The 16,334-nt window shown below is 36.7% G+C and overlaps 1 protein-coding gene across 4 annotated transcripts in view; it reads right to left on the bottom strand.

Moving 5' to 3' along the window:
• EXOC6B (exocyst complex component 6B) overlaps positions 1 to 16,334 on the bottom strand; it is a 722,047-nt gene that overhangs the window by 316,275 nt on the left and 389,438 nt on the right. For all 4 annotated transcript variants that reach the window (XM_070798075.1, XM_070798078.1, XM_070798076.1 and 1 more), the window contains 4 exons: positions 4,510 to 4,581; positions 3,465 to 3,562; positions 1,915 to 2,020; positions 899 to 1,008 (listed from right to left, as the gene is read on the bottom strand). In XM_070798075.1, the coding sequence (XP_070654176.1) occupies positions 899 to 1,008; positions 1,915 to 2,020; positions 3,465 to 3,562; positions 4,510 to 4,581 (386 nt within the window). The remainder of the gene's footprint in view (positions 1 to 898; positions 1,009 to 1,914; positions 2,021 to 3,464; positions 3,563 to 4,509; positions 4,582 to 16,334) is intronic.

Genomic DNA, 16,334 nt, shown 5'->3' with positions numbered 1-16,334 from the left:
AAGTAATGTCTCTGCTTTTTAATATGCTATCTAGGTTGGTCCTAACTTTCCTTCCAAGGAGTAAGCATCTTTTAATTTCTTGGCTGCAATTACCATCTGCAGTGATTTTGGAGCCCAGAAAAATAAAGGCAGCCACTGTTTCCCCATCCACACCATTAAAAAAAACAAAAACCCTGCTTATTTAATTTATATGCAAAGTACATCATACGAAATGCCAGGGTGGATGAATCACAAACTGGAATCAAAACTACCAGGAGAAATATCAACAACCTCAGATATGAAGATGATATCCCTCTAAAGGCAAAAAGTGAAGGAACCAAAGAGCAAAGAAGGAAAGCTATGACAAACCTCATGTGACAGCATATTAAAAAAGCAGAGACATCATTTTGCTGATAAAGGTCTGCATACTCAAAGCTATGGTTTTTCCAATATCATGTACAGATGTGAGAACTGGATCATAAAGACGGCTTAGTGCCGAAGAATTTATGCTTTCAAACCGTGAAGCTGGAGAAGGCTCTTGAGATTCCTTTGGATAGCAAGGAGATCACAGCAAGAATTTCACATGCCACTCCTCTACTGGCCTTAACATTTCATCAATATAATGTAAAAACCAGAATATTATACTACTCTTTTCTAGTGAATTCTCACTAGAAATGCAAGTCTGTAAAGAAAACAGTAGAGAATAAAGTAAGTAATATGAAAAGAAATTATTCAAGAGTTTCCAACTTCCCTTTTTTATAACCTGACCATATAAATAGGGCAGTGGCATACCATACAAGGCTAATATTAAGACTTTCAAACTTGGAACTGAAGGGAACATCAAAAGTATTCCAGAATATTTATGTATATAGAGCCATAATCTCAGTATCTATTGCACTTCCATTATTTCATACTATACCTTAGATGAAGATCTTCTGAAAACTTCAGACAGGCGTAGATAAATTCTTTAATTTGGTTGTAAACTTTTGGCACAAATTCAGAAAATGGAAACTTTTTTGGGAATGGTTGCTGTAAAAGCAAGAATTAATGAAAGTTACAAATGAGCATACATTGAAAATACCTACTAACTAAAATACAAAAGAGATTTTCTTGCATACCAGGAACTGCCTTCTTAACAACTCTACATTTTAAAAACATATTTGTGAAAGTTTTCTAATACTAAAAAGAATAAGATTAAATTAAATAAATGATTCTAACATCCTGTAAAACCTGATAAACAAATTCTGATACATACTCAGCAATAAAAAGGAATAAGTAACTTAGATGAGTCTCAAAAGCATTATCTTCAGTCAAAGAAGCCAATCTCAAAAGGTTACACACTATATAATTCTATTTATAAGGCCTTTTAGAAAAGGTAAAAGTAGATGGATAGCAACGATAGGTGGTTGCCAAAAGCTGGGGCTTGAGGAGTAATTGATTAAGAAGGTATGCTGCTGCTGCTGCTAAGTCGCTTCAGTCGTGTCCGACTCTGTGTGACCCCATAGACAGAAGCCAAGGTATAGCATGAGGGAATTTGGGGGAATCATGGAACTATTCTGCAACATTGTTGTGGTAGTACATACACCACAAAGCACAGTCAAAACCAATACAATTATATAGCAAGGTAAATTTTACTGTATATTTTGGGGATAAAATGTCCTCAAAGTATAAGAAAAGCAAATATTTCAATGTGTAAGTCAAAAGGAAACACTGCCAGAAATCTCCTCAACACTTTGGAGGTGACAATACTCCAAAGCCATTTACTGATTGATTCTCCAAACAGGAACTTTGGCTCCCCTAAGCCCAAAAATCATCCTTTGAAACTGTTTTAGATTCCTAACTCATTGAGTTAGAAATTATGCCTTTAATGAGACTGATACAAAGAAAGCTTTAAGAGGATGTCAAATCAGAGAAGTTTACTTTAGTGTTCCTTACCTTTTCCAGCTCTGCATCTTGGAATGGGAATTGTCCTATCACCTTTTTATACATCTCTTCACTTGTTACTGGGATAGGACTGTAGTTGTCAGAATCAAGTATGTTTCTATAAAGAAAATAAAAGAAGAAAGGAAAGGAGGGAGGGATAAAGTAAAAAAGGAAAGACAGGTGAGTTCATCAGTAGAGTGATCACAAGTAACTTTCAGAATGAACATTTCTTAGTCCCTAATCTATTCCTTTTACAGTACAGCTATTTGGTCTTAGGTAAGGACATCTTAAAAAAAAAAACACACAGAAGGGAAATTGCATTCTAAAACAAATGGAACACAAATATAAAGATGACCTCATAGTATTTGAGATTTATAGCTCAGACAGAAAATTTCAAGGCAACACGTTGAAGCCTTAAGGCAAATGAGAAGCAACAACAACAAAAAAATGTGAGCTCTGGAAAAGGCAAAGAGGTTTTATACGCTTTCTTAAAAAAAAAAAAAATTTTATCAAACTATGTTCATGTACTTCATCTACTGCTCTATATTAAGAATGACTTTTCTTCATCCAAAGGTTCTGTGTCCTTAACTAGACTAGGAATTCTCCAGAGCAGAGACCATACTACCAAAATCAAAAAAGAAATTTACTGAAGGCTTCAGATCAGATGCATTTGGATATATCATGGTACTAATATTCAAAGATAATCTCCCCTAAAGAAAATTATATCATTAATAAACAGGACTTTTTAGAAATACAAATATTTATATGAATATACTAATGAGTTACACTACATAATTATTAGCTATATGTTTATAAAATGTGAAGAGTAAGATTAATGGGACAATGTAATACCTTAAAGCTATAAGAACTTGAAAACAAAGAAAGTTGATCTGGGGAAGTGGTCCTGCAGTAAGCAGAAAGATCACTTTAAAAGAAGAAGCAAGTGAGTTGACAAGAGTTATGTGTGAGGAAAACATGTCCAAGGAAATATTTGTAAGTGGAGATGTAATACAATAATTTTCTTATTTTTGTATGCATGTTGCAGTAACTATTTAAATAATATGCTTCAAATATTAGATTGTAATAGATCTCTTCTTTGGGTATGGAGAGTAAAGAAGATGAGGAATAACATGAGTGAGTCTTCAAACAAGTTAAAAAAAAAAAGCTAAATTATTCAAAAGGGTTCAAAAGCCACTATCCTACAAGTGAGACATAGATTAGGCATGATCCCCAAAGAGAAAATCAAAAATCAAATTAAGATGACACAAGGTGATCTGGTTGGTATGAACCAAGGTATTTGCCATTTATTCAATGAAACAAATCTGGGGATTTGGGGACTCCTCACATAGAAGGTACTAATATCCAGAGTTTGAATATCTTGGGAACTTTATTTGGGATACCATCACTATTTAATTGAATTCCCAATCATAATTGGAATCAGACCTAAAAAAAAAAATGAGCCACATACACTTGTTGCCTATTATACCTGAAAACCCGTATGTATAAAGATGAGTGTACAAACATGCATGCCCACACACACACAACTATAGATAATCTCTCACCTGAAAATACCTGACCACTTCTTTAGCAAAGTTTCACTATATTGGTCTCTGATTTCTAATAGCATGTCAAAAAGCTGATTTACAGGAAAACCATACACCTGAAACAAAATAAGAAAAAAGTTTCATTTTATAAGGTGATTTTTTTAAACAACATGAGAGAGATTAGGCACTGAAAGATAATTTTGTTCTTTGCACAACAATTTAAATAAAACCATGATACAAGAATCTTCCATTCCCACCTAATATCTAGTGTTTATCCTCAATAATTAAAAGATATATACCAAAATATTTGAACCAGTCAGAAAATAATAAAAAGATGAACATTAAAATTAATATATAGAACAGGCTTATGGACTCTGTGGGAGAGGGAGAGGGTGGGAAGATTTGGGAGAATGGCATTGAAACATGTGAAATGTCATGTATGAAACGAGATGCCAGTCCAGGTTCAATGCACGATGCTGGATGCTTGGGGCTGGTGCACTGGGACGACCCAGAGGAATAGTATGGGGAGGGAGGAGGGAGGAGGGTTCAGGATGGGGAACACATGAGAAATAAAGGAATAAAAAATTAAAAAAAATAATAAAAAATAAAATTAATATATATTGGATATAACTGTCAATGAAGTTTTCCCTATAACTCCTTCTGTAACTCTTAGCAACTTTTAAGAGTAGGGTCAGAAAATGAGAATGCTACCAATCTTACCCACTTCTAATGTTATTCTATTGAATATAACATGTGGTTCATATCAATAATCATTACTCAAAAGAGTAGGTAAGACAATAGTTTAAGAACTAACATAGTGAGTTCATTTAATCAATTTGCTTTGAGAAAAAAAAGGGGGGATGAGAACAAATTATGAGAACATAATAGACAAGGTGATGACCAGGAAATGCTACAAAGAGACAAAAATTATCTAGCGCTAGGAAAAGAAGAAACACAACTAAAAAGAAAAAGATACTTACTCAAGCTTAGATAGACAATCAAAGGATATAGAGCTGATGAAACACTCATCTAGGTTAAGATCACATAAATATAAGCCACAAACCTGAAGTGTGTCAGCAAAAAGCACAATGAGGTTCTTCAAATCTAACACGAGGTTTGGATCAGAGCAGTAAGACTAAAGGAAATAAAAGACAATGAGGAAAAACATATTTATTAAAAACAAAACTATCTTTTGATTTATTCAATTACTTAACGCTTCACCTGGTGCAGGTTCTCTGGAAAGCCTTCCTGGTTTAAGGTTAACACCAGATACAGTCAGGGGAGAATGAGTAAGACTCCAATAATCCATGACCTACATGTTTAACTTTTGGAAATTTAAAAACACACTTCTAAATAACTGTCTGGTTAAAGAAGAAATCAAAGCTGATACTGGGGAACACATGTATACCTGTGGCGGATTCATTTTGATATTTGGCAAAACTAATACAATTATGTAAAGTTTAAAAATAAAATAAAATTAATTAAAAACAAATAAAACAAATAGTAAAAAAACAAAAAAGTTCATATCAAAACTTATAGAATTCAGCTAATGCCATTTAAAAAATGTATGTGAACATTAGAAAACATAAAAGACTTATAATAAACTAAGAACTCAACTCATGAAGCAGGCCAAAAAAGCCAAAATAAACCACAAATGAGAGATTGATAAAATAAAAAGCAGACATTAATGACACAGAGAAGACATGAAAGATTTGATCAATGAAACCAAAAACTCAAGTTAAACATAAAATCAGTATGAGAGACAAATCACAGGTAAGTCCAATTAAACAACAAAAAGAAATAACAATGCAAGGAACACAGAAAATAAATATAATACAGAAGAAAATAAAATTTACAAACAAATTCAATGTATAATCTCTTAAAAAATTTGAAAACTGAAATGACTTGGAAGGCATCTTCTTTACAAAGATATATTATGTCACTATTTTTCAGTGACTTTTGATATTCAAATTCTCTTAAGTATAATTTGGTTACTTGCTCTCTACTTAACTCCTCAATTCCTAAAGAAGGCACGTTGAATTCTCCCAAAGTGGTGTGGCCTCTGTTTCTCCTCCTACTACTATCAGTTTTTGTTTATATACATACTGAATTAAAAGACACTTACTCCTTGGAAGGAAAATTATGACCAACCTAGATAGCATATTCAAAAGCAGAGACATGACTTTGCCAACAAAGGTCCGTCTAGTCAAGGCTATGGTTTTTCCTGTGGTCATGTATGGATGTGAGAGTTGGATTGTGAAGAAGGATAAGCGCTGAAGAATTGATGCTTTTGAACTGTGGTGTTGGAGAAGACTCTTGAGAGTCCCTTGGACTGCAAGGAGATCCAACCAGTCCATTCTGAAGGAGATCAGCCCTGGGATTTCTTTGGAAGGAATGATGCTAAGGCTGAAAGTCCAGTACTTTGGCCACCTCATGTGAAGAGTTGACTCATTGGAAAAGACTCTGATGCTGGGAGGGATTGGGGGCAGGAGGAGAAGGGGACGACAGAGGATGAGATGGCTGGATGGCATCACTGACTCGATGGACGTGAGTCTGAGTGAACTCCGGGAGTTGGTGATGGACAGGGAGGCCTGGCGTGCTGCGATTCATGGGGTCGCAAAGAGTCGAACACGACTGAGAGATTGATCTGATCTGATCTGATGCTTGCTCGTTTCCAGTAAATGGTATACGGTCTTTTTGATGGGTTAAAAGTATTATCAAAACAAAATGTTGCTCTCTTCTCCCGTTTAACAATCTTTAACTTCAATCCGGTGTTCTTGAAGAATATTGCCCTTTCTGCTCCCCATTCTTCATTTTTAATCTTTCTATATAATCTTAATGCAGAAATCTCCCTTAGTAACCAAACTATAATACTTTCTACCTGTGATGTTTCTCATGAATACTGACATATTTGGACCTATTCTAGCCATCTTATTTTAAGTTTTCTATTTTCAATGATTTATTCTTTATTTTTTGTATCATTTCATGTTTTTCATTGGATTAGTTTTTTCAAATTATCTTATACTGGTTATTAATAACATATTTACTTTCTGTCAGAGGATGAGATGGCTGGATGGCATCACCGACTCGATGCACTTGAGTTTGGGTGAACTCCGGGAGTTGGTGATGGACAGGGAGGCCTGGTGTGCTGCAATTCATGGGGTCGCAAAAAGTCGGACACGACCCAGCGACTGAACTGAAATGAACTGATACTTTCTGTCCACTGTTTACTTGAAATAATCTGTAGTGTCATTTTAAAAATGTTTTAAACATTAAGCCACTCCTCTTGTAGGGATTCTTAATAGCATTAAACTTTACAAACAATGGGCTTCCCTGAAAGCTCAGTTGGTAAAGAATCTGCGTGCAATGCAGGAGACCCTGGTTCTATTCCTGGATTGGGAAGATCCCCTGGTGAAGGAATAGGCTACCCACTTGAGTATTCTTGGGGGCTTCCCTTGTGGTTCAGCTGGTGAAGAATCCGTCTTCAATGTGGCAAAGCTGGGTTCAATCCCTGGGTTGGGAAGATCCCCTGGAGAAGGGAAAGGCTACCCACTCCAGTATTCTGGCCTGGAGAATTCCATGGGCTGTACAGTCCATGGGGTTGCAAAGTTAGACACAACTGAGTGACTTTCACTTACAAACAACTGATCAGTTATTTAGATTTATCTATGAGTTTTACTCTCATTTTTTGCACACATTTTATTTATTCTCACCCCATCACGTATTTTGAATTTCTTTTTCATTTTTGGTAAGACATCAGTAAGATAAGATGGGTGAAAAGTAAACTTTGTATCCTCATGTGTTTGGAAATGTCTTTCTTTTGCACTCAAACTAAAATACACCATTTCAGACATGAGAAAACTGCCTGCCTCATTTACTCTGCCTGACAAAAAGATGCACCCTTTCAGCTGTAGTAATCTAGTCGTTTTCTACTGCAGGGAAATTTCCCTCTTTCATTTAATTATTAAGGTCCCTCCTTTGTGACTATATTTTATTTCTAAATCTCTACTAAATACAACCAAAATCTACAGCAATTATCCATGTTTCTTAACTTTTCATTAATATTTTCCATCTCTTTGTGTCTCTGCTCTATATTGGGGTTATGTATTTGACTTTGTCTTCTTGATCACAGAATGATATTCAGTTTTATCTATTTAATCTTAGAATTAAATTTCTCTATTTTGGTAGGCATAAATCTCAAGAAAACAACATTAATCTTTGATTTATATTCTTCTGTGGCTGCCATCCTTCCTTTTCCTCCTTCTCACCTTTTGTATAACTGTGAATATAGTATACATAAATAAAACCTATACATGTAATTTTACCAGGCAAACATAACTGAACAGCACCAGCATATCAGAAGCTCAAAAACAACTTCTTTCCTTTCCACTCAGGAAAACATTATCATGACATTTATTATAATCATTACATATCTTTCTTTCATTCTTTTTTCTTTGTATTTTTTAGCTTAATAGATCTTATTTTTTAGAGCAGTTTTGCATTTACAGATAAACTGAACAGAAAGTACAGAGTTCCCATATATCCCTTCATACAGACATTCATGCACAGGTTCCCTTATTATAACATTTTCCCTTAGTGTGGTGACATTTGGTACAGTTGGTGAACCAATACTGACACATTATCCACATTATTATTCTTATTAACTAAATTCTATAGCTTATTTAGAGTTTCCTCTCTGTGTTATATAATCATGGGTTTTAACATGAGCATAATGATGTATTCCACCATTACAATATCATACAGAATAGTTTCACTGCCTGCCCTAGAAATTCTGTCTTCCACTTATTTATCCCTCGAGCCCTCTCCCAAATCCTAGCAACCCTTATCTTTTTATTGCCTCCTTAATTTTGCCTTGTCAAGAATGTCATATAGTTGGAATCCTATGAATATGTAGCCTTCTCAGTTTGGGTACTTTCACTTAGCAATATGCACTTAGCTTCCTCCGTGTCTTTTTGTGGGTTGACAGATTACTTCTTTTGTTTACCATTGAGTAATATTCAATTATAAGGATGTACTAGAGTTCATCCATTCACCTATTAAAGGACATCTTGGTTACTTCCAGGTTTTGGTTATTTTGAATAAGCTGTTATAAACACTGGTGGGCAGATTTTTGTGTTAACATACATTTTCAACACATTTAGCAAATACCTATAGTGTATACCTACTTGCTGCATCTTATATCTATGTTGCATTTTGTATAAACTTCCAAATTCTCTTCTAAGCTGGCTGTACCATTTTCCATTCCCACCAGCAAGGAGAGTACCTGTTGTCCACATTCTCTCCAGAATTTGGTGTTTTCAGCATTATAGTCATTCTACTGGGCATGTGGCAGTAGTTTACTGCTGTTTTAATTTGGAATTCCGTGATGACATATGACAATAGAGTTTTGCCAACAGAATGCACTGGTCGTAGCAAACACCCTCTTCGAACAAAACAAGAGAAGACTTTACACATGGATATCACCATATAGCCAACACTGAAATCAGATTGATTATGTTCTTTGCAGTCAAAGATGGAGAAGCTCTATACAGTCAGTGAAAACAAGACCAGGGGTTGACTGTGGCTCAGATCATGAACTCCTTATTGCCAAATTCAGACTTAAACTGAAAGTGGGGAAAACCACTAGACCATTCAGGTATGACCTACATCAAATCCGTTATGATTACACAGTGGAAGTGAGAAATACATTTAAAGGACTAGATCTGGTAACAGAGTGCCTGATGAACTATGGACAGAGGTCCATGACATTGTACAGGAGACAGGGATCAAGACCATTCCCAAGAAAAAGAAATTCAAAAAAGCAGAATGGCTGTCTGAGCAGGCCTTACAAATACCTGTGAAAAGAAGAAAAGCGAAGAGCAAAGGAGAGAAGGAAAGATATACCCATTTGAATGCAGGGTTCCAAAGAACAGCAAGGAGAGATAAGAAAGCCTTCCTCAGTGATCAGTGCAAAGAAATAGAGGAAAACAATAGAATGGGAAAAACTAGAGATCTCTTCAAGAAAATTAGAGATACCAAGGGAACATTTCATGCAAAGATGGGCTCAATAAAGGACAGAAATGGTATGGACCTAACAGAAGCAGAAGATATTAAGAAGAGGGGGCAAGAATACACAGAAGAACTACACAAAAAAGATCTTCACAACCCAGATAATCACGATGGTGTGATCACTCACCTAGAGCCAGCCATCCTTAGTCAAGTGGGCCTTAGAAAGCATCACTACAAACAAAGCTAGTACAGGTGATGGAATTCCAGTTGAGCTATTTCAAATTCTAAAAGATGATGATGTCAAAGTGCTGCACTCAATATGCCAGCAAATGTGGAAAACTCAGCAGTGGCCACAGGACTGGAAAAGGTCAGTTTTCATTCCAATCCCAAAGAAAGGCAATGCCAAAGAATGCTCAAACTACTGCACAATTGCATTCATCTCACACACCAGTAAAGTAATGCTCAAAATTCTCCAAGCCAGGCTTCAGCAATACATGAACCATGAACTCCAGATGTTCAAGCTGAATTTAGAAAAGGCAGAGGAACCAGATATCAAATTGCCAACATTTGCTGATCACTGAAAAAGCAAGAGAGTTCCAGAAAAACATCTATTTATGCTTTATTGACTATGCCAAAGACTTTGACTGTGTGGATCACAATAAACTGTGGAAAATTCTGAAGGAGATGGGAATACCAGGCCAGCTGACCTGCCTCCTGAGAAATCTGTATGCACATCAGGAAGCAACAGTTAGAACTGGACATGGAACAACAGATGGGTTCCAAATCAGGAAAGGAGTACGTCAAGGCTGTATATTGTCACCCTGCTTATTTAACTTACATGCAGAGTAGATCATGAGAAACGCTGGGCTGGAGGAAGCACAAGCTGGAATCAAGATTGCTAGGAGCAATATCAATAACCTCAGATATGCAGATTACACCATTCTTATGGCAGAAAGTGAAGAAGAACTAAAGAGCCTCTTGATTAAAGTGAAAGAGGAGAGTGAAAAAGTTGGCTTAAAGCTCAACATTCAGAAAACAAAGATCATGGCATCAGGTCCCATCACTTCATGGCAAATAGATGGGGAAACAGTGGAAACAGTGTCAGACTGTATTTTTGAGGGCTCCAAAATCACTGTGGATGGTGACTGCAGCCATGAAATTAAAAGATGCATACTCCTTAGAAGGAAAGTTACGACCAACCAAAACAGCATATTAAAAAGCAAAGACATTACTTTGCCAACAAAGGTCCATCTAGTCAAGGCTATGGTTTTTCCAGTAGTCATGTATGGATGTGAGAGTTGGACTAAAAAGGAAGCTGAGCACAGAAGAATTGATGCTTTTGAACTGCGTTGTTGCAGAAGACTCTTGAGAGTCCCTTGGACTGCAAGGAGGTCCAACCTGTCCATCCTAAAGGAGATCAGTCCTGGGTGTTCATTGGAAGGACTGATGTTGATTCTGAAACTCCAATACTTTGGCCACCTGATGCAAAGAGCTGACTCATTTGAAAAAACCCTGATGCTGGGAAAGATTGAGGGCAGGAGGAGAAGGGGACAACAGAGAATGACATGGTTGGATGGCATCACCGACTCGATGGACATGAGTTTGGGTAAACTCCAAGAGTTGGTGATGGACAGGGAGGCCTGTTGTGCTGTGGTTCACGGGGTCACAAAGAGTCGGACACGACTGAGGGATTGAACTGAACTGAACTGATGACATATGTTGTTAAGCATTTTTTACATGCTTTCTTGATCTTTGAGCATTTTCTGTGGTGAACTTTTGTCCATTTTTTAATTGGGTTGTTTTCTTACTGCTGAGTGTTAAGAGTTCTGTATGTATTTTCAGTACCAGGCCTTTAACAGGTATGTGTTTTGCAAAGATTTTCTCCTGATCTGTGGCTTGTCAGTTCATTCTCTTAATTTCATTGTTTTGTAACCATCTAAATATTCAGCCTTACTCAATATTTTTTCAACATTATGTAAATGGATAAAAATCTGTATGTATAATTTTCTGACCTGCTTTTATAATTCAACATTGTACTTGTGAAATTCATCTATGCTACTGTATATGGCTGCAGGGTGGGCATTTTCATGCTGTATAATATTTCATGCTATGACTTTAACTCAGATTGTTCATTTTATTACCAATGGACATTTTGTTGTCCAGATGCTCAGTGGTGTCTGACTCTTGGCAACCACGTGGACTGCAGCACACCAGGTTTCCCTGTCCTTTACCATCTCCCAGAGCTCACCTGAACTCATGTCCATTGAGTCACGGATGCCATCCAACCATGGACATTTAAGTCATTTCTAATTTTTAAAACTGAACAATGCTGGAATGAATATTCTTGCATGTGTACTATGGTGCATTAGGGCAAGTTTTTCAAGGGAATATAGTTAGTAAAAGAATTTGTGGTTAATGTGGATGGTTGATTAGAAGATACTGCTATTTTTTTCAAAGGGTTTTATCAATTTAAACTTATTCCCTTAGTAGTATATAAGAGTTCTGAATGATTCATATCTTTGTCAACATCTGTATTACTAATTTTTACATGCTATTTCATTTTGTTTTTATCTGCCTTTCACCGATGCACTGAAGTTGAGCACATGTTTCTCAGCCAAGTGAATTCCTTCCTTAATGAAATAACTGTAAATCTTTTGCTTCTTATTTCTACTGAGATGTTTGTCTCTATTGTGATGATGTATAGTGAAAATTTTTATATATTTTATGTTAGTTCTTTGCTGATATTCTGTTGAAGATATCATTTCTCATCATATATCTTATTTTATCTAGTATCTTTAATTTTTTTTTTGTTTTTTTCTTAGTTTTAATGTAGCTTAATGTATGAATCTTTATGGTTAGTGTCTCTTTTGTATTTTAGTTAGGAATTTCTTCCATATCCTAAACCACAAAGATATTATCTTACACTATCTTGTAGAGAATTTATGGTCTTACATTTCACATTTTGGTATTTTATCAACCTGAAACTTTTTTTTGGTATAATTATTTCCCCCATGCTGCTGCTGCTGCTAAGTCGCTTCAGTTGTGTCTGACTCTGTGCGACCCCATAGATGGCAGCCCACTAGGCTCCTCTGTCCCTGGGATTCTCCAGGCAAGAATACTGGAGTGGGTTGCCATTTCCTTCTCCAATTCCCCCATACTGATAATCAATTGTTCTAGTACTATTCATTGAAAAGTCTGTTCTCTACCCACTGACCAGCAACAGTCTTTGATAAATATCAAATTTTTTTTGAGGGCTATATTCTGTTCTATCTATCCAATGACAGTACCAGAGGGTCTGGTATTGATTTAGTAAGATTTTTAAATTGAGTCTTCATATTTGGTAGAGAAAAACCAACTGCCTTCAGTCTTAAGGAGTCTCTTAGCTATTCTTTGCTTTTGTACTGGCTTAAAAATATTATAAATCTAATTGCAAAGGTACTCATCTTTCCAAAAATAAGATTATGGAGATTTTAATTGGCATTGAATTAAATTTATAGATAAATTTTAAGACAGTAGATATCTACAATAACTCTTCCAATCACTGAACATGTTATTACTCTCAGTTTTATTTAGGTCTTCTTTAATTCCTTTCCATCTCTCAAAAATATTTTTGAATTTTCTCCATTTAGGTCTTGACATATTATGTTAGGTATATTTCTACTACTTTTAATATATGTTATTGTATCAATTTTTATCTTTTAAAATTTTTAATTTTTTAAATTTTATTCCTGGATATAAAGAGACAATTTTGCAACATAGAATATGCTAACCTCTTCCATTTATTGGAATAATTTTTTCTGTAAATTTCTTTGGATTTTCAATATACTAAAATATATCATCAGCAAAAATGACAATTTTCCTTTTTCCTTTCAAAGGTTTATTTTTTATTTATATTTCTATCTTTACTAAATACAACTATATTTATGAATAAGCCTGTATATTTATGAGCTTATGAGTTATGCTATCCTTCTCTAGCTTCATTATCAAGATTACTCACACCTCATACAACTCATAAGATGAGTTAGTGAGTATCTTCCTTTTCTGTTCTCCAAGAATTTATATAGATAACAATTTAAGATAAAACTCCCCAAACCTGAAGATCTCTTTGGGGGAAGAACTGTGACTGCTGATCACTTACTTCAGATACATTCTTAACCTGAAAGGAATAGTTTCTCCAGCTTAATGTGGGGAGGGCACCATACTAGACTCTTTATCTCAGGTAGGCCCAAGAGACTATAAAATCTGAGTACAAATTGGACTAACAAGCAACCTCAAGGGAAAGGCAGCTTATGTATTTCAGCGTATCACTCTGAACTTCTGGACTCTCAATTTCCCCTGGATTTGGCCTGATAAATTCCTTAATAACCTTACTAAGCACTCTGAGACTTAATGTCTTATATGATGCATATTACATATTACAGTACTTTTAGTTGTTTCAAGCTGAACAGTTGCTATGAATAATCTAGCCTCCTATATTCCTAAAATGAGAAATGATTGTTATTTCATAAATTTTTCTCCTAGTCCATGAATTACTTGTTTTTGCTAAAGAATAGCTATTCATTTTGATTATTAATGTCTTCTATATCATGTAAATGTTGTTGTTCACTCGCTCAGTCTTGTCCAACTCTTTGTGAGCCCATGGACTGCAGCACTTCAAGCTTCCCTGTCCTTCACTGTCTCCCAAAGTTAGCTCGAACTCATGTCCATTTAGGCGATGATGGATACAACCATCTCATCCTCTATCACCCCCTTCTCCTTCTGCCGTCAGTCTTCCCCAGCATCAGGGTCTTTTCAAATGAGTCAGCTCTTCACATCAGGTGGCCCAAACATTGGTGCTTCAGCATCAGTCCTTCCAAAGAACAGTCAGGGTTGATTTCCTTTAGGATTGACTGGTTTGATCTCCTTGCTGTCCAAGGGACTTTCAAGAGTTATCTCCAGAGCCACATTTCAAAAGCAACAATTCTGTGGTGCTCAGCCTTCTTTATGGTCCAACTCTCACATCCATATGTGACTACCGGAAAAACCATAGCGCTGACTATATGGACCTTTGTCAGCAAAGTAATGTCTCTGCTTTTTAATACATGTTTGTCACAGAGCAGGCAATGGCACCCCACTCCAGTACTCACGCCTGGAAAATCCCATGGATGGAGGAGCCTGGTAGGCTGCAGTCCATGGGGTCGCTAAGAGTCAGACACAACCAAGCAACTTCACTTTCACGCATTGGAGAAGGAAATGGCAACCCACTCCAGTGTTCTTGCCTGGAGAATTCCAGGGACAGGGGAGCTGGGTGGGCTGCCGCCTATGGGGTCGCACATAGTTGGACACAACTGAAGTGACTTAATAGCAGCAGCAGCAGCTAGGTTTGTCACAGCTTTTCTTCCAAGGAACAAGCACCTTTTAATTTCATGGCTACAGTCACCATCCTCAGTGATTTTGGAGCCCAAGAAAATGAAATCTGCCACTGTTTCCTTCGTTTCCCCATCTATTTGCCATGAAGTAATGGGACCGGATGCCCTGATCTTAGTTTTTTGAATGCTGAATTTTAAGCCAGCTTTTTCACTCTCTTCTTTCACCTTCATCAGGAGGTTCTTTAGTTCCTCTTCACTTTCTATCACTGGAGTGGTATCATCTGGATATATGAGATTCCTGATACTTCTCCAAGCAGTCTTGATTCCAGCTTGTGATTCATCCAGCTCAGCATTTTGCAGGATGTATTCTGCATATAAGGCAGATCTCTAAATTATTTCCACCAAGATTTCTCCCAGGCTCATTCCTGCTCATGACATTTGTTTACTGAATTTAGAGTGTTCCTAGATTCCATTGTACTTTGCCTGGAAAATCCCATGGATGGAGGAGCCTGGTGGGCTCCAGTCCATGGGGTCACTAAGAGTCGGACACAACTGAGCAACTTCACTTTCACTTTTCACTTTCATGCATTGGAGAAGGAAATGGCAACCCACTCCAGTGTTCTTGCCTGGAGAATCCCAGGGACAGGGGAGCCTGGTTGCTGCCGTCTGTGGGATCACACAGAGTCAGACATGACTGAAGTGACTTAGCAGTAGATTCCATTTGGAACATTTCCTGCTTTAACAAAACCTTCTGCTGCTGCTGCTGCTGCTAAGCTGCTTCAGTCATGTCCAACTCTGTGCAACCACAGAGATGGCAGCCCATCAGGCTTCCCCGTCCCTGGGATTCTCCAGGCGAGAACACTGGAGTGGGTTGCCATTTCCTTCTCCAATGCGTGAAAGTGAAAAGTGAAAGTGAAGTCGCTCGGTCATGTCTGACTCCTAGCTACACCACGGACTGCAGCCTACCAGGCTCCTCCGTCCATGGGATTTTCCAGGCAAGAGTACTGGAGTGGGCTGCCACAAAACCCTCTACTTCATACTTAATCCAATATTTTCTTTCCTCAGGCTGAGTCATTATTCTGATTCCATCTGATTTTCTAAGTTCAGAGAAATTTTTCAAATTTTCTAGCCTATAGAGGTACACTTTGAACTGTTTTTCCTTTTAGTTTTTCTTACATTTTATTTCAATGTCAATTTGGTTAGGGGAGCTGAATGACACATATTCTCAGTATACCCTCTGATTCAAAAACGGGTGTGTGAGAGGGTGAATATGGCTGTGGGTGTGTATCAAACCACTATCACAGTACACACTCTTGTGTGCCTATCACATAATAAGAAAAGATGTCTAATGTTTAATAGCTATAAAACATGAGGATTTTTGCCTATAGATTACATTGTTCCATAATTTAAATTATAAAAAAGTATTTTTCCAGTATTATCAGATGATCGGCCTATCATTTTACTAGCAGCCAGGCTAGCAATTATATTAACAGATCTTCCAATATGAAGCCATTTCTTATATGAATTCTGT

Source organism: Bos indicus, chromosome 11 (genome assembly GCF_029378745.1).
Source record: "Bos indicus isolate NIAB-ARS_2022 breed Sahiwal x Tharparkar chromosome 11, NIAB-ARS_B.indTharparkar_mat_pri_1.0, whole genome shotgun sequence".
Lineage (NCBI taxonomy): Eukaryota > Metazoa > Chordata > Mammalia > Artiodactyla > Bovidae > Bos > Bos indicus.
Note: the sequence above shows the minus strand (reverse complement) of the source record. Positions and strands in the feature narration are given on the sequence as shown.